The 19,313-nt window shown below is 40.9% G+C and overlaps 1 protein-coding gene across 3 annotated transcripts; it reads left to right on the top strand.

Moving 5' to 3' along the window:
* Positions 1-9,042: 9,042 nt before the first annotated feature.
* LOC133877807 (oxysterol-binding protein-related protein 3C) lies at positions 9,043-18,851 on the top strand. Of its 3 annotated transcripts, XM_062316226.1 has the most exons (11): positions 9,047-9,421; positions 10,430-10,523; positions 10,947-11,063; positions 11,149-11,221; positions 11,307-11,425; positions 12,084-12,205; positions 12,711-12,887; positions 13,622-13,766; positions 15,256-15,434; positions 18,024-18,271; positions 18,617-18,851. In XM_062316226.1, exons 1-10 carry the CDS (start codon positions 9,324-9,326, stop codon positions 18,268-18,270), a joined length of 1,371 nt encoding a protein of 456 aa, XP_062172210.1. In that variant the 5' UTR covers positions 9,047-9,323; the 3' UTR covers position 18,271; positions 18,617-18,851. The 3 variants fall into 3 exon arrangements, 2 of the variants coding, with proteins under 2 accessions (XP_062172210.1, XP_062172209.1); XR_009901779.1 differs by lacking the exons at positions 18,024-18,271; positions 18,617-18,851 and adding an exon at positions 14,798-15,151 and having other exon boundaries at positions 9,043-9,421; positions 15,256-15,393; XM_062316225.1 differs by having other exon boundaries at positions 18,024-18,851.
* The last annotated feature ends 462 nt before the right edge of the window (positions 18,852-19,313 follow it).

The following is a 19,313-nucleotide window of genomic DNA, read 5'->3' on the forward strand; positions in this document are numbered from 1 at the left end:
TCTATAAATACCATAATCTCTTCAGATATAGAGGTACATTCTATGCTTCTAAAAATTACTCTGCTCATATTCAAACTATCATCTGACTTAGGCATTGGAGGGGGATCGTCGGCACCCCTCGACACAGTGTTTATTATTTTGTAGATCATAAAGAATAAGGTGAATCATCATCCGACACGTCACCATACCGGAAACTGTATCAACAGTTTGGCGCCGTCAGTGGGAACGACAAATCGTTTCTTGCGAAAAAGAATTCCGCAATGGTGACTACGTCTATGGAACGACAACTCTCATCTGGTTTGAATTACGGCTAAATAATGGTTGATGGGTCTGCTTCTCTAACTCTTAGATAGTTAGATCATACATATCCTATTTGTCAGATCTGGATCCGAACAGATTTACATCATATGTGACGGATTTATATAGATCTACACTCTTATGTGATGGATTTATATAGATCTACGCTGATAAATCTTAAATCTGCATTCAATTCTCCTCAAATATGTTAGTGATGGCTTTCAGTGAAGGCTCTGCTTGTGTTTTCTAGTTTTGATGCATCTCTATCACAGAATTGCCAAGAGCCAATAGAAGATCCCTTCCTCTCATCAATTCTCCTCAAATATGATTGGTTTTTGGCGCTAGAAGAAAGGCCCAAGAGCATGGACCTTCTCCATTCCGCGGTCGCCGGTGATCGGTTGCTGAAGATGGGCGCCAACAGTTCAGGTATCAGGTCAAGCGATCTTGGGCTCGGGCAGGTCAGCCCCAACGCCTAGGGCTGTCTCTTCGGGAACGAACAGACCACCGACCTGACCCAAGAAGGAAACTGTCGATGGGAAACCGAGCTTGTCACAGCCCTGGCTCTCTCGCATGGCGAGCCATACCTCCGGACTCCCGAGGCAACAGAGACATGGACACGAGTTCATCGACCAACTCAACATGGTGGGCGATCCCGCTACGCTCATCGATGCCATAATCACTAGATCCACCTTGCCATCGGGAGGCCATGTCAGAGGTACCGGGTTCAATCTCAAGCACCACGTCAACGCTCTTGATCCTGGCTTTTTCAACGATGGAGTCGACAGGCAATGGGTTCAAAAGTGACGCCCAAGACGATATTCATGAATGATCACATTGTTTCGGGCGTCAGTTACAGTAAATAATTTGGCTAGGGAATATATTGAAGAGCCTCTTGTTGGTAACTTGATCAATCAACTGATTACTCATATTATCCTTTACCCCAATAAGGAAATTTTGGAAAAAAAAATAAAATAAATAAATTGTTCAAGCAAAAAGTTTGAGTGTCCCCTTCCGAGAAGCACACTTCGAGCACCAGCCACCGTATTTTGGGCAAGCGAGAATGACGAAATCCTCAGGCTCCTCTTTTTTAGAGGCCTGTTAAATTGGACCGGTTGGCCATTGTTGCAACTTACAGGGATGCTGGGTTCGGTCTTGAATCTTCGGCCCAAACCAGAAGCCCGAGATGGATCCATCCAACAAGGTGTGCAACTACTGGGCACATCAAACCAGTATTGGACCTCATCGTATATACCAGGAAATCTGAAGATTGATGCTGCTGGAGATGTTGGTAGAAAGGAAGCATTCTAAGCAATACTGTCTTCATTCTACAAACCATTTCCATGGAGAATTCACTATCATGTCCAAGACTTTGGGACAACCGAGGATCCCATTTGAGCTGTGGATCATCTCGAGCCGATGGTTCATTCCGACCCGAGGGTGAATTCTGAGCTGAAGATTCCATCCGAGTTTAGGATCCCATCTGAGCTATGGATCATCCCGAGCCGAGGGTGCATTCCGACCCGAGGGTGCATTCCGAGTTGAAGATTTCATCCGAGTCGCAGATCATCTGGAGCCGAGGGTGCATTCCAAGCCGAAGACTTTTTCCGAGTCAAGGATCTCATCCGAGCTGCCGATCATCCCGAGCCGAGGATCCAATCCGAAGCTGAAAATCCATTCCAAGCTGTGGAAACATCCCGAGCCTAAGGTCCAATTTGACCGAGGGTCTAATCGAGGCTCCAATCTAAGCTGAGGATAAAAACTGAGTCTAAGATAAATTCCAAACTGTGGAAACATCCCGAGCCAAGGGAGCAATCCGATCGAGGCTTAAATCCAACCAAAGGTCCAATTTTCCCGAAGGGTCTAATTTTTTCGAGGGTCTAATTTTCCGAAGGCTCAAATTCGACATCCGATGGCATATTTCAAAGGTCTCTTCCGAGAAGCGCCAATGCACAACTTCATCAGAATATTGAGATAAGTTCACTCTTTGCATTTTCGTTTATGCTAACGTACTCATAAATTTTTAGACAGTCAAATATATATCTCATGCATTGATCAATAAAATTTAAAATTAACTTCTCACCGCAAAAATGATTATGATGTGTCTTAAATTATACTCGCAAGTGCACGAATCGTTATGCAATATAGCGTATTGCAAGTGCGAGGTCGATCCCACAGAGAAATGGTCAAATATTAGTGTCTTGCTTAATTAACTTTGTTTTAACCTAGTTCCAAAAGTTTGATGCTTGATTCAAGAAGAAAAGACTAAGGAAAAGAAAAGTGAAATATGCAAATTCAAAGAAACTAAGGCTAAAGAATCCACCAAACCAAATCCTACAACTCACACTCTTGGTTTCCACTTGAACATCCAAAGAACATTAAGCTTAGGGTGTTATTCAAGTCTCTTAACCACATCCCAAAGAACCATTAAATGAATCCAACACTTTGACAAATCACAAAGAGCACCAATTGAAATCCAAACATCCAATGTATCATTCAATCACAATGGATATCTTCATTCAAACCGATAAAACAATGTATTAGCTTGGTTGAAACACATAAAATGTCCTCTATCCACCAATAATCACATTCATTCCAAAAGATAAAGCTTTAAATGAATGGAACTTGAACAACTAACAAGATATATCATTAAATGAGCAAGTGGTGCACCAAGATTGTGAGTGTTATCAATGGAAAGGTTTCATCCTCAACCCTAGTTGAGGTTACTACCCCTCCATGACTAAGAACACCACAAGAACATGATGAACACCCATGGAAGTAAAAGAAGAAGCTTACAAAGAGAAAGTATATGAAAATAAATTACTGATTCAAACTACAAGAAGCACGAATTTAAACCTAAGTACAGAATTTCTACTCTATTCTCTACCACAATATATAACAATCTATCACAATCTACTCTCCTCTACACTACTCTCTTACAAAGGGAATGGCTAGGGCTTTTAGAGAAGAAAGCCATGGCAAGGAATGACTCTTCCACCCTCCTCTAGTGCTCTTCTACAGCTGGAGACAATCACAAAACATGGATTCCGTGTTTTCTGCAGCGGAATTTAGGGATTGCTTTTTGACTTTCTGTTCTGGCGCACTCAGCTCTGTCTGGGAAAATTCGATCGATCGACTTTATTTCGATCGATCGACTTCGGGAAAATATTCGATCGATCGACTTTTAGGTTCGATCGATCGACTTGTCAGGGTCTCCGAATTTCCAGCTATTTCTTTATGAAGTTTGTCATTCCTCTCTTATTGTCCTACAAAAACAGAAAACACCAAAAACTACCCAAAACATTAGAAGATAACAAGGCTAAAGGTCTAACTAGTGCAAATCAAGGGGTCCAAGTACACAATATTTGGCACTCATCAGATTACACATCAAGTCTAAAAATTGGGGGGTACTCATAAACTTTTCCTCCGGTAGTACAAAACAGATATCCTAAACTTTCATACTTAGCTAAAAATCAACAAAGTATAAAAGTTGGGGATACCTACCCGATGAAATAGAAAAGTGAAACAGAAAACTATATCAAGTCGCATGATTGAATTTTAGTGCAATTTTCCATACTTTGCGTTAATAAATTGTTAGTTGCTAGACTCTGCTACATATATGCATACATATGTGCTGCTTAGACACAGACGAGGCTAATATTTCAGGCCAAGGGACTCTATCAAGTGAGATCAGAAAATTCTGAAAAAAAAAAAAAAAAAAAAAAATCCGCTCGTGATCAAAACATGGCCAGGCCCAATAAAAAAAAAAAAAAAAAAAAACTTTTGAATTTTATGTCGCAACGATGAGGGGTACATTACAGCATCGAAAAGCCACATTACCCTGAGCTTGCGCAACATGCAAATGAGCTTTAACACCATCTCTCTCGGTGACAGATAGAAGCCTCACAAGAATCGATCAACACACAAAGCATCTCTTCCAAACTCATGTTTTTTATCTATTCGTCTCCTTGTGATGTGTTAATACAGGGACCCCACTGAAAAGCTCAAGAGGAGAAAAAGACAAAAGTCTCGGCATGCCTCGAGTTGACTCGAGCACCAAAGCCTCAGCAATCCCGAGCAAAACCTCATCATGGCCATGAGTAGACTCGGCATGATTCGAGCACCAAAGCCTCAGGCTGCCATAAGCCTTGAGCCGCCGTATGCCTCGAATCAGATCAACTCAAAGTGTTGTTTCCCTCGGTTTGAAACACAGTCGGCTCGGAACACACACCTCGATCATGTCCCTCGGTAACAATGGGGTGACTCGGTTCAACTCAAACCAGATCAAATCAACTCAAACCAGATCAACTCAAAGTGTTGTCTCCCTCGGTTTGAAACACAGCCGACTCAGAACACACACCCCGGTTATGTCCCTCGGTAACACAGGGGGTGACTCGGTTCAACTCAAAGTGTTGTCTCCCTCGGCTTGAAACATAACCGGCTCGGAACACACACCCGTTCATGTCCCTCGGTAATAGTGGGGGGTGACTCAGATCAACTCAAACCAAATCAAATCAACAACAATTGTGCTTTCAACGTGTTATTTCTGTGTTGCAACGTCAACAACCATAGTTGTTTGGAAATCAGCCTATCAACTCAGGTACGCAAACTAATCATTATTCAATATATATACATCTGTTCTAACAAATTTCAGGGGTTCTACTCCGGCACATACCATACGGGGAGAAAACCCTTACAACAAACCCCGATCATGTCCCTCGGTAACACGGGGGGTGACTCGGTTCAACTCAAACCAGATCAACTCAAAGTGTTGTCTCCCTTGGTTTGAAACACAACCGGCTCGGAACACACACTCGATCATGTCCCTCGGTAACACGGGGGGTGACTCGGTTCAACTCAAACCAGATTAACTCAAAGTGTTGTCTCCCTCGGTTTGAAACACAACCGGCTCGGAACACACACTCGATCATGTCCCTCGGTAACACCGGGGGTTACTCGATTCAACTCAAACCAGATCAACTCAAAGTGCTGTCTCCCTCGGTTTGAAACACAACCGCCTCGGAACACACACCCGGTCATGTCCCTCGGTAACACGAGGGGTGACTCGGTTCAACTCAAACCAGATCAACTCAAAGTTTTGTCTCCCTCGGTTTGAAACACAACCGGCTCGAAACACACACCCGATCATGTCCCTCGGTAACACCGGGGGTTACTCGATTCAACTCAAACCAGATCAACTCAAAGTGCTGTTTCCCTCAGTTTGAAACACAACCGGCTCGGAACACACACCCGATCATGTCCCTTGGTAACACGTGGGGTGACTCGGTTCAACTCATAGTTCTGTCTCCCTCGATTTGAAATACAACTGGTTCGGGAAGACAACCAAGTCACTTTGATTATTTTCCTCGGTAATGATTCAAATACAACCGGTTTGAAATACAACTTGGTCACATATACGAGCTACCTTATTCGGATTGTACGGTACACAGTCAAATAATCAACACCCTCGGGAATAACTCAGACAACACAGTCAAATGTCGGCCTTGCAATTTTACTCGCTGTTTTCAACTAACCTTGAGCTCCCGATCCCAAGTCTCTCAGTCAAACCGGAACACTCAGTTCTTGGTCCCGAGCCTGGACATCCTTCTTCAGATGCTCTACCTCGGGTGCGAACCTGCATCTCGGCCACTTAAGCCTCCGGCGAAGGATTAACATTTATGAACTTTCAAGATCCCCCACAACACACCCAACTTGACAACGAACAAAAAGACTGAGAAAACAAAGATTTCATCTCGGCATCAAACAAAGATTCTTCTTGGACATGCTTGACACTAAGAGCATCCCTTGTGGATATATGCTCCTCCGGAAATTCATACTCCTGATGGCTGAATACACTCTTTGCTTGGCCTATAAAACCAAGCACAAGCTTCCCCCTGGCGGGCCGAGGACTCTTTGCAGCCTCACTGGTAATGACACTCTCCTTGTCAGCATTCTCGGGCTTTTGTGCGGCAATTTTCACTCGACGAGAAGCAATCGATTGATGAACAACCCATCAACCTCCCGAGGAGAGTTAAAGTTCTCTCCCCCCCCGGACACATGTTCCTCAGCAGTTTCTTCTGCTATACAGAAATTGGGCAAAATCATCATTGGGCTCAAATCTAGCATAGCCTTGGGAGAGCCCTCAGTATGAACTTCAAGAACGGTTTCTCGAGCTATGGCCTCGGTCGGTTGCTTGGCAATCCTCATTTGAAGCACACGCCTCAGAAGAGACGCAACCAAAGGAAGGGGGATAGGAAAAGTTATTCAAAGTTTACCAAAATTCGAAAACAAAAATTACAAAAGGGAACTCCCAGGTGAGTCTCCATCCGCGGACGCATGCTCGGACTCTACTGTACCAGATGCACGCTCGGATTCCGCGGCCGGAAGAACTGCTTTCTTCCCAGTTATGCCCTGTTCCTTTTCCAGATCGGCTTCCTCTCAAGCAGTCTTAACAGCAGCTAGAATACATCAGAGAGAAATATTCACTTTACAAGTTGTCCAATTCTTCTTCACAATTGCTCCCAATACTATCAGTTGGGGGCCTAGAAGTCGGGAACGAATTTACCACGCCAAGAGTTAGGGGCCTGCTCGCCCCAACACTGGAATGTCCAAGAAGAACCCTCGACCCAGTTGGTGAGTTCAGATGCCACCTCATCAGGAATACTGACCAGGAAGGAACTCCTTCGAAATCTTTTATGTTGGTCTTTAACACTTTATAGCAGCTTGATTACATCTTGCTTCCCAGCCACAGTTTGTTCTTTCTCAGCCTTAGCGGCATGCAGTTATGCAGCCAACATTATCTCCTGTGCCTGAGATAGATTAAGCTCCGTAAAAGAAGCTCTTTGCCTTTTTGGAAATTAGTCAGTTCAGTCAACACCCATCAAGTCACCTGTTGTCGGCATGCACCCGAGACTATGCGGGCCCGTGGCCGAATCGGAAGCTTATTCTGGTTGACCGAAACCCGAGATTTTGAATGTGAGAGCAAATTTGAAATTTAGAATTTGAAAAAGTGCGGGATTTTTCCAAAGATGACTTCCAAAAGCCTCTGGACCGACACTCTTCGGGTGAAGTAACGACTGAAAAATTGGAACCTTCCCGGTAACATGCACCGACTTAATTTTGGAATCCGCAGTAAGTTAAGGCCGCTTAATTGTTCATAAATTTCCTTACGCACAAAATTTGCATAAGAGAATTGAGGGGTAACTGTTAGGGAAAATATTAGTTTATCAAAGCCCATCAAAATCATTTGGGCCCAACCGGTTCAACCGACCCGACCACCCCGACTCGGGCAGTCGACTCGGATACCTTGTAACACCCGAGTACGTGAGATACCATCCAGAGCCAAGGGTGCATTCCGAGCTGATGATCCATCCGAGTCGAGGATCTCATCCGAGCCACAGATCACCCCGAGCTGAGGGTCCATCTGAGCCGAGGATCCCACCCGACTCGGGTAGTTGACCCGGATACCTTGTAATACCCGAGTCCGCGAGATTGAAGGGATACGATGCACGATACATAACTAGATTGTGCGCCCGAAATTTCTCCAACAACATGTCACCCATAAAGGATCATGCGCCCGAAATAGGCGGTCATGGAACCCGAAATATCCGTGCGCCCGAGGCCACGTCTTCCTCAACTACTGATCCCCTCACAAACCGGGAACAATCCTAATTGCTCTTCAATCTCTATAAATACCAGAATCTCTTCAGATATAGAGGTACATTCTATACTTCTAAAAATTACTCTGCTCATATTCAAACTATCATCTAACTTAGGCATCAGAGGGGGATCGTCGACACCCAAGACGAATCTTCAGGCGAATCATCATCCGACACATCACCATGCTGGAAACTGTATCAACAGAACTGTTATCTGCGTAGGATGACATTTTATTTTATTTTATGTTTATTCGGTAAAAAAAGTCTGCATATCTAAATCAACAAATGATTAAAATTTTAATTACTTTTTATAAAATAATTCAATTATTTATAATATTACAATCGATATACTCGACCCGAATAAACCCGACTCCATAATGCTCAGAACACGAAATGTCCTTAACAAATAGTGAGTGTGCCTAAAAGTCAAACTAGAGCCTACCCATAGCCTACAGATAATGAAGAAAAGACTTATCAGCTGAGACTCATTATCTTACAAGAAAAAGGCCCGTCAACCGAGCCTAATTCAAGTCAAGCCACGTTTCATAAAACAGCTTCCAATCCAGACGTGGATGCACACGTTTCGGATTAATAGAAAGCATGCGTCCCGCAACATGCAATAATCCACAGTCCATGATTAGAGAGATGTTCTTTCTCATTTTAAAGGATTAACCGTCTCAACCCTTCATTATACATACAGAACAACCTCTAGGTATTCAGAGGTTGAAAATATTGTTATTAAGGTCATACCCTTATTATACTAGAAAATTGACTTAAGCTCGAAGTGAGAGTAGTTGGCATTCTCAGCAAGCATTCTTATTTCTTTTTTGATTTTGAAGGAGATTTTCGTCAATTTCTAAAGCTTATGTCGCAAAATCAGAAACTGTTTTAACATCTATTTTTATTTTAAGTAACTAAGATAAATATATATATATATATATTTTTTTTTAAAAAAAAAGACGTGAAATTAGTGTTTAGAAAGGGAGAAAATGTTTGATTAAGCCATGGGCCTTATTGAGGCCGGATCAAGTTCAGAAGCTCAGCTCACTAGCTGCGACTGCAAACATGCCATGCAGCATCGAGAACAGCACAGCACAGCACAGCACAGCACACAAACGCCGAAACCCCACATGCCCATTTTAAAACATTTCCTGCCGAAACCCGCTCTTTTAAGTAGCGTGTGTTGCATTGAGAGTTGAGAGACTCGAACGCACGGCTAAAACAGCCAGCGAATTCCACCTTCCGTCCTCGCTGTTCTCTGAAATCACAGATCCTATATTTTTAGCTCTTCCTCACCACTCTCTTTCTCTCTTCGTCCGATCCTCTGTAGGCCTTTTCGGATCTTCGAATTAGAGCTTGGATTGGAGAGAGATGGGTAGCCCTAAGAAGAACCAGAGTAAGGGCCTCTTCGCCGCCATGACTTCTGGCTTGTCCATGTTCGGCAACGCCATGCACCGATCCGTCAACGGGTACTTACATTTCTTCGTAATTATGTTCAATTATAATACTATATATATATATATATTTGCATATCTACAACTCATCTCTGTTTCGGTTTGTATGTTGTGAGTGTGCTTCTAAGATTTGTGTCCTATATTGATGAATTATAAAGAAAGAGTCTAAGAGTGTGATTAATAACTTAATATATATATTGGTGGACCTAAGCTCATTAGCTTAGGCTTTTGGCTAGAAGTGTCTCCGTAATTGGTATGAAAGCCATGGTTAGCTTCTGCGGCTGATACGGGTGTCTTGGTTTGACGCATTTGGTTTGACTCCGAAAAAAGAGTTTGGCTCTGCTCTTGGAGTACGTGTGACACTCGTGTAAAGAACTCACACGAGGGGAGAGTTGCGTCAATGTAAAAGAGACTCACAAGTGAGTGGGAGATTTGTTGTGACTGCACTTGTGAGGTTTGTGTTCCGCACTGGTAAAGTATAAAGAAAGAGAGTAGTTAATATACATTAGTGGACTCAGGCCCATTAGCTTAGGCTTTTGAGCTAGAAGTGGTGTCCTAATATGTATATTAACTTACTCTTATTGGTCTCCCTTGGTGATTCTCTCCCTAACAGTATGCTTGTGAGGCAATTGAAGGCCATGATCTTTTACTTGATTTTGGCAAGTAAGCTGAATGTGGGTGTAAAGTTAGAGTTACTTCTGTTGTTCATCAAAAAAATGGTTTGGGGTTTGGCAAATTTAGTGTTGAAACAGACATGAATTTTGAGATGAGTCCCATGAAGCTGAATCTGGGCATTTGTTAAATTTAGGGTTGGAATAGAGAAATGGGTTTGGCATGAGTCCCACTTTGGTTATCATGTTGTTTTCATGTGAGGGCTTGTGGCCTATTGATTATGAGTACTGCTACTTCATTAAGGTGGTATTATGAACGAAAATTATGTGCCGGATCTTTCATTATATGCTTATTTAGGAGTGAGCATTTCAAGAACCTGGCTCATTTGTATTTATCTGCTTTTGCTTTTAGGTTGCTTGGTTATGAAGGGGTGGAAGTGATAAATCCAGACGGAGGCAAAGAAGATGCAGTGGAAGAAGCTCAGAGAGGAAGATGGAAACAGGAGGTGTTCTTTTTCTCTTGTCTACTCCAACTTTCTGTTCTCTCATGTTAAGTGGGTTCCTTTGGTGGATTTGTTTCCCTGCATTTTTTTTTTTTAAAACTTTTTTATGGCTGTCGGTTTCCAGTTACGTTGACATTCAGACTGCTAGTAAGAATAAGAATGTATTTCTTTTGCTGGGTGGTAGCATTTGTTTCTATTACGATCGATTAATATCTTTTGATCAAGCAAATTTGTCTATATTGCGCAATTATTTATCAGAGATATTTAATGTTTGACGTTTTTGGCAAAGGTTTTGCTCACTGATTTTTTCTTATCTTTTGTGTTATTTATACTAAGTTGAGATGTGAAACTATTTTCTTTTGTTGGCATAGTTATTCTGTGTCTCTTATAATGTTGATATTTTGAGTTGGTTGTTTTGCTTCAAAGGAAAGAGACGGTTACTGGAAAATGATGCACAAATATATAGGCTCGGACGTCACATCAATGGTCACACTTCCTGTTCTTATCTTTGAGCCAATGACTATGCTTCAGAAAATGGCAGAGGTTTGTGCTGTTTCCAGAATGCTTCTGTTAGTTTTTATACTTCTTATATTGTGTAATTTTATGGATTGTGCAATGGCTGTGATAGTTAATGGAGTACTCCTACTTGTTGGATTGGGCAGACAAATGCGAGGATCCTTATATGCGGTTGGTCTATGCCAGTGAGTATTCTTTCACACTGAATTTTCACATGGTGTGTGCAAAGTATTGCCTGATGATGGACAGAGTGTATGCCTCTGATTGCAGCATCATGGGCTATATCTGTCTACTATGCCTATCAACGAACCTGGAAGCCTTTTAATCCTATTCTTGGGGAGACTTATGAAATGAGCAATCATGGAGGGATTACATTTATAGCAGAGCAGGTGAGTTGTAAGAAACATTATTGTTCAAGTTTTCTCTCTTTCTTTTTCATCTAGTTTCTTAACACCTCCCCCCACATTGTCTGACATGTCGTCTAATTAATTAAAGGAAAAAAGGACCATGGAGGACCTCCACAGCATGGTGTCCATGGAGGTCCTTGGCCTCTATGGCCACAACTAGCAATGGCCCTCCATGGACCTCAATGGTTGTGGCCTTTCATGACTCTGGCCATGGACCTCCATCGCCACGACCGTGGAAGGTCACAGTCGTGGTCTTCAGGGCCAGACCTCCACGGTCATGCCAATGGGCCTCTGTGGCTGTGGAAGCCATGGACCTCCACTGCCAATTGTGGCCATGGAGGTCTTCCATGGTTTGGTTTTTTTTTTTCTGTAATTAATCAGATGATGCTTCAGACAATGTGGGGTCCACATAAGCAGCCTTCCATCAATAATTTGTCAGAAAATCTAATAGAGGTCTCAATTTATAAATGTACAAAGCACAGGTATCAAATTTATTAAATTGAAAAGTAGGGTCTCAATGACAAAAAGTGATAAAGCACGAGAGGGCCATGAAATAATTTCCCAAAAAAATCTTGTTCTCCAGTTTGCTATGTTATGTTGTCCATATTATGAATGTTTGACCATATATTTTCCATTTCAGGTGAGTCATCATCCCCCAATGAGTGCTGGGCATGCTGAAAACGAGCATTTTACTTATGATGTGACGTCAAAGTTGAAAACTAAATTTTTAGGAAATTCTGTCGATGTTTACCCTGTTGGAAGGTAATACTTGTTTTGATGTTCTCCAGTTATATTTTGTTCTAAATTCTTTATGTCATTTAATTTTGCAGTCACCATTATTGTTTATATCAGCTGGTTACTGCATTTAGTTATTATCACCTGTTGCTTTTTTGTTTGTTTGCTTTTCCCATGCTAGTCCCTTCTTATCTAACACATGGCTTGAATATCTTCCTCTATGGTAGATTGAGGCTATGTACAACACTATTTTTCTCCAACCTAATCTATTATGCCCTGCTCTGAAAAAAAAAAAAAAAAACTGACTGTAGGTTGCTGTAGTCTTTTTTAAAGATTAGACAATCTCTCCAGAGTCTTTATATATTTGGGCCTTCGTATTTCAATGGTTCTATATGGTTGGCTTTCTCCCAAAAATCTGTTTATCATATTTACCCAAAAACAAGAAAAATAGATTCTGTTTACCATTATTTTATTATTCATTTTGCTCAGGATGACAACCCTTTATATGTTAATGCACCTATATTGTTTGCAGAACACGTGTGTCTCTTAAAAGAGATGGTGTGGTCTTAGATTTGGTGCCACCTCCTACAAAGGTTAATAACCTGATTTTTGGCCGTACTTGGGTAGATTCACCAGGGGAGATGATTATGACAAATTTGACTACAGGAGACAAAGCCGTTCTATACTTTCAGCCATGTGGCTGGTTTGGGTACTCCACTGTCTCCACATATCTCTTTTGATTTTTATATTTTTTGAATTGCACATATATTCGTATATTTGATTTTTGAGTGTTCTAATTGATCTATAATTCAGTCAAGTTGGTGGCCAATGGAACCTTTGACTTGGGATTAATTGAGATGAAGATGGTCTTATTGGAAATGTGTTTGGATTTCTCTGGTTCTTGTTTTCTCTTAATTTTGTTACTTGTTACATTCTGTTAAATCTATACAAGGTAGAGTACAGTAGCAGATCCCTACAATAAATTGAATTGTTCCACTCACTCAATTTAACACCCCCCCACCCCACGCGCCTGGCAGGCTGCCGAATTAGTTGTAGCAACCATTACAACAAATGTTTTTAATCATTAGAGTAGGTCTCCTTTTGTTTTGTTCCCCAGGTCCTGGGCTGTATTGGAGTGTATAGTTTTTGGTTGGATTGCTGGGACGTATCCTAAGCTTTTGGCGATGTAGTTTCCGTTAGTCCCGTAGTTTGTGTCTAGGATCTGCTGCTTGCGATTAGTCTTCTAGTCAACTAGATTTTTTTTTTTTTTTTGGGGGGGGGGGGGGGGGGGGGGTGAGGTTATACTCCTTTATTGTTGTTCTGGTTTTCCTTGTTTTTAGTACATATCCAAAAAGAAAATCATCACAGCAATTGTGTTATGTCTAGTTGTACTCCCCTTGCTTCCTTCTAGTCCTGTCCAATTAAAAGTTGTCTATGTTGCAGAGCTGGTCGCTATGAAGTGGATGGATACGTGTATAATGCTGCTGAGGAACCTAAAATATTGATGACTGGGAAATGGAATGAGTCAATAAGTTATCAACCGTGTGACATGGAAGGGGAGCCTCTTCCAGGCACAGAACTGAAAGAGGTTATTTTTCTTGGATTCTGCTTTTATTATGTCTACTTTCAGTTTGTGAAATGCTTTAGATATTGACTTAATGGTGGGATAGACGCACATAAAGTATAAGTAGCTGAACAATGCTAACATTAGGATATTAGAGCATTGAGCAAGAGTGAAAGTGGGAGTGGAAGCAAGAGCTTAAATTTCTGCAGATGTTATGATCCAAAGTTCCCACACGCACACATATATTTATGGTAAGAATAATTTTTAATGTTCTCTGGACATCAATTGGCTCAGTTGCTCACTGTGTGGAACGTGTGCTTTCATGCTAATGCTGCAAAAGGACAGTCTAATTTGTTATGTAGCTTATAAAGACTGAAATGCAAGATTTATTACTTAACTATAAGATAAATCCAACTGAGAAAGAGCTTACGAGTTCTTTCTGACTCATAAACTTATTTAGGAAGTCTTGTTCTTTTAGACTTCTGCCTCTTCCTTTGATACGGACAAATGCTACAAGAGGATGATGATTACTCTACTTTCAATGCCTTGAATATTTTATTCTTGTTTCTTGTTTACTTATCAAATTTTTTTTTTTTTTATTCTGGTAATGTTTTAGCTGGAAATCTTCTAGTCTGAATGATTTGAGTAGTGTTGGGACGAATCCAAGTTATATTAGCTTGGAAAGTTATTGAATAATCATCTTAGGAAAAGTTTTTTTTTGGGTGCACTTTAAACATGCATCCAGCAATCATTTCAGTGAGGGATGGTCTTTGTTACAGGCATCTGCTCGTGGCTCATGACAAAATAAAGATGTTTACGCTCTGTCCTATAATGGGTGTCTAGTTTACAAACACACAACACACACACACACATTTAAGTACGGGGATTTAATGCTTTGAAGTTTCTAAGTTTTGTTATGTTTTTTCAAGTTTGCCCATATATCATTTATGCTTTGCCCTTATATCATTCATGCTTTTGAAGTTTTCCTAGAATTCACAAATTTTAAGGCAGGGATAAAAGAAAACTTAGATTTTTGAATATTTGATTTTTTGTAGTGGGCTCCACCATTAAGGGACAGAAGTCAGTGGCAATTTTGCAACTTATTATTGGGCGAAAGGAGCATTGATTGCTTAATACCTAAAAAGTGTTGAAAGAAGTCAACTGCTGAAAAAAATTGAACTAACTCCACAGAATAGGGGGGAGCCTCTCTCATCTTAAGTCTGAAAAAAATTGTACATTTTGGTAAAATGGGATTTAATCCCAGGTCTCCTTGTAAAACTCCGTGTGACTTTACAAATTGAACTAGCTGGCACCTTTGATGAAGTTGACTTTAGATAATGAGGACTGTGAATTGGTTGCGGGTGCTCATATAAATCTGCATTGGTTATATACGTTCTTCTAAATGACTGGTTAGTTTCTTATTTGGGCTCTGCTGATATTAGAGCTGGTTAAAAACCTTTAGTTCCCAGACTTCTTATCATTGGCAGTTGCCCTGTTGCTTTTCTCTCTGCAGGTTTGGCATCTCGCTGATGTTCCAGAGAAAGACAAATTTCAATGCACATATTTTGCACATAAAATAAACAGCTTTGACACTGCTCCTAGGAAGTTATTGGCATCAGATTCTCGCTTGCGCCCTGATAGATATGCACTTGAGAGGGGCGACCTATCCAAAGCTGGTGCAGAAAAGAGCAGGTCTCTCTCTCTCTCCAAAAAAAAAAAACACAAATCTATTTGTTATTGCTTTAAGTTTCCTGGAGGAAATAAAATCAGTAATAGATATTTTCTAATTGATTCTTACATAAATTCATTTCTTTTGTTAAATTTCATTTTTTTTTTTTTTTTTTTTTTTTTTTTTTTTTTTTTTTAAATTTTAAAATTATGAGTTTTTTGGGTTTTCATTGTGATTCAAGTAATATTGTACCACATCAGAATAAACCTGTCTCCAATTAATGTTGTTATTTACAAGATTATATCCAAGGTCCTTGCGAATAGATTTAAATATGTTTTGGGCAAGATTATCTCCAACTCTCAGAATGCGTTTATTTGCGGTAATTCTGTGCTTATTGCTAATGAGTGTGTGGATAGTGAGATTCGATCGGGGGACCCAGGACTCCAGTGCAAGCTAGATCTGGAGAAGGCATATGATCATGTGAACTGGGATTTCTTGCTTTATTTGTTGCAGAGATGTGGATTGGGGAAAAAATGGAGGGATTGGATACGTTTTTGTATTTCTACGGTGAGATTCTCTATTCTTGTAAATGGAACCCCGTCGGGTTTTTTTAATAGTTCTCGTGGGTTGCAACAAGGAGATCCTCTTTCTCCTTTGTTGTTTGTGGTGGTTATGGAGGCTTTGAGTCAGATGTTGACTGCCGCATTGGATCAAGGCAATTTGACAAGGTTTTCAGTGGGCTCCAGGGATTCCGAGGCCTTAGTTGTGAATCACCTTCTGTTTGCTGATGACACATTGATCTTTTGTGGTGCTCAAGAAGAACAAATTCGACATTTGAGATGTATCTTCTTATGCTTTGAGGCAGCTTCTGGCTTGAGAATTAACTTAGGAAAATCAGAAATTGTTCCTATTGGTGAAATAAAGGATGTCGAGGGGTTGGCTAATCTTCTTGGATGTCGGGTTGCGTCTTTGACTATGACTTACTTGGGTTTGCCTTTGGGTGCCTCTTACAAGTCCACCTCTATTTGGAATGGTGTTATTGAAAAAATGGAAAGGAGGTTGGCGGGATGGAAGCGAATGTATTTGTCGAAGGGGGCCTGGTTGACTCTTATTAATAGTACGCTCTCCAATATTCCTACGTATTACTTATCTTTGTTTCCTATTCCAATGAAGGTGGCTAATCATCTTGGTAAAATTCAAAAGGATTTTCTTTGGGGTGGCATTGGTGATGAGGCCAAATTTCATCTAGTAAATTGGAACAAGATTTGTACTCTTTTGCATGCAGGAGGATTGGGAGCTCACAATTTCATCCAGTTCAATCGAGCACTTCTGGGAAAGTGGTTATGGAGATATGGTAGGGAGAGAGAGGCTTTATGGCGATTGGTGATTGATGCCAAATTTGAGAGCCTAAAGGGTGGGTGGTACTCGAAAGAGGTGTCGGGTTTTTTTGGAGTGGGTGTATGGAAACATATTAAGAGGGGGTGGGAGAAGTTTCGCAATTTTGTTCGTTTTGAAGTGGGGAATAGATCACACATTAGTTTTTGGCATGATTGGTGGTGTGGGGATAGACCATTGAAACAATGGTTTCCAGCTCTTTTTAGTATAGTGAGGAACAAAGATGCGAGGGTGGTGGATAATTTGGCTGTTCATAATGGTGTAATTCAGTGGGATGTTCTTTTTGCGCGTCAAATCCAGGATTGGGAGATGGATATGGTCATTTCTTTCTTCGATCGTCTATACTCCGTTTCGGCTCGACATGGAGAGGGCGACAGGTTAGTGTGGAATCTCTCTAAAAAAGGTTTATTTGAGGTGAGATTCTTCTATAGAGAGCTTATTAGGAAAGATGACCCATCTTTTCCCTCTTTTCCCTGGAAGAATATATGGCGTGTTAAGGCTTCAACAATGGTGGCTTTCTTCGTTTAGTCAGCTGCTTTGGGCAAAATATTGATACATGATAACTTGCGTAAGAGAAATGTTATAGTGATTGAATGGTGTTGTTTGTACAAGAAGAGTGGGGAGTCTATTGATCATTTGTTGCTTTACTGCGAAATCACACGGGATCTTTGGAGCTACATTTTTACTTCATTTGGGGTAGAGTGGGTTATGCCACGATCGGTATTGGAGTTGTTGAATAGTTGGGGGCCGGCGATAGGGTATGGTCGTACTAAAGAAGCTTGGCGGTTAGCTCCTCTGTGCTTATTGTGGTATATTTGGAGGGAGCGAAATGCGCGGCTTTTTGAAGATGTAGAGACATCTATGATGGAGCTATGGAAGCGGTTGCTCAATACGTAATATATTTGGATAGCATCCCATCATAGTTTGAATGTTTTTACTTATGTAGATTTTTTAAAAGTATTATCTGTTCGTCTCTTTTAAGGGTTCTCTTGTATACTTCCCGTGTATAAGGGTTGCGCCCCTCTGCGCTTTTTATAAATCGCAATTACTTATCAAAAAGAAAGAAAGAATGATTACAAGTATACAACAGTTCTTGCAATATACTTAAATAGAAATTTCCGTTACTTCTCACAAAATTTCTATCAGAAAAAGTAGATTTCATGAGGTTGATTCTTCAACTTAAGGTGTTTACATTGTAAGTTTGTCTCTTCTTTCAGTTTGGAGGAGAGGCAGCGAGCTGAAAAGAGAAACCGAGAGGCAAAGGGACATAACTTTGCACCAAGATGGTTTGATTTAACTGGTGAAGTTACACCTACACCTTGGGACGATTTGGAAGTCTATCAATACAATGGTAAATACACAGTACACCGGGCTGCTTTAGATAGCTCAAATAGCGTCGATGAGGTTGATGTTAGATCAATTGAATTCCACCCATGGCACTATGGTAACTTGTCTGCCGAATGAGGTATTCTCATTCTATGTTTGCTTGTTGAGTTCTGCAGTTAATTGATGGAGCGTTTTTTTTGGTGTGATATTGGAATCTCTGTTGTTTGTTGACATGTTTATGTTGTGTCACCATCTCATAATCCTTACCAATTGATAAGTTCAGTTTCTGTCCACCTTTCCAAGGAACCCTTCTTTTCCCAGTGCATGAATTGTTACCATACTATGGGCTCATTTGTCTGAACAGGTGGATTATGTCCGAGATTTGTTTGGATAGGTGGACTCTAGAAATACTTTTTCACACTTATTGTCCGAATTACTAATAATCCGAATTTTGCTCTATTCAATAATGTTATTCATCGAGCAGGAAGATTCAACAAGGGTATAGTCGATGAAGGTGGGATCCTCTATCCCAATAGCACTAGACAAAGCGACTTTATGAGCTGAAGATAGTTGGCACCTTTGCTTGTATAAAATTCTGTCATTCAAAAACTTGAGCATAATTGTTGGGTTACAGTTAAAGCTCAAACGGTTAAAAAAATAAAAATTCCTTGTGCTGCTGTTACGATGGGTAGCTAAGTTTACTGATGCAACTTTGACTTTGTTAGCTCTCCTTAAAATATAATATTCTTATTGCATGTGTGTGCACGGTGAAAATACACTTTAGCCTCCATACTATTACTTGTTTTTCAATTACGCCTCTAAATTTTAAGAAGTGGCATTGAAACCTCGCATACTACTATCGTGTGTTAAATTAGGCATCAGGATCCTTTCCAGTTGATTTTTAACTGGAGAGGAACCGGTCCTTTATACACAGGGGCATCTGCCCCGCCCCGCCCCTCCCGTACCCGCACCCGCAAATTCACGGATATTGTGTGAATTAAAAGTATGCGGATTGAAGGATTACTAATCCGTGCCTTACAGGGTGGATTGCGAAAATGGAGTTTTTCCAATCCGTAAACTCTCCCCCGCCCCGAGGTCAATTTTAAGCAAGGCACAACCACATCCTGCATGGCCCACATCCCGCATATTAGCACCAGATGATTCAGAATCTCATTTTTTTC

The sequence above is a fragment of the Alnus glutinosa genome, chromosome 9 (genome assembly GCF_958979055.1).
Source record: "Alnus glutinosa chromosome 9, dhAlnGlut1.1, whole genome shotgun sequence".
Lineage (NCBI taxonomy): Eukaryota > Viridiplantae > Streptophyta > Magnoliopsida > Fagales > Betulaceae > Alnus > Alnus glutinosa.

Bases quoted from the DNA above. Each gene is read 5' to 3' on its own strand.
- LOC133877807 (XM_062316225.1), top strand. From the start codon at position 9,324: ATGGGTAGCCCTAAGAAGAACCAGAGTAAGGGCCTCTTCGCCGCCATG. The intron at 11,222-11,306 runs GTGAGTATTCTT...CTCTGATTGCAG, and splicing joins TATGCGGTTGGTCTATGCCA to CATCATGGGCTATATCTGTC. The intron at 15,435-18,023 runs GTCTCTCTCTCT...CTCTTCTTTCAG, and splicing joins GCTGGTGCAGAAAAGAGCAG to TTTGGAGGAGAGGCAGCGAG.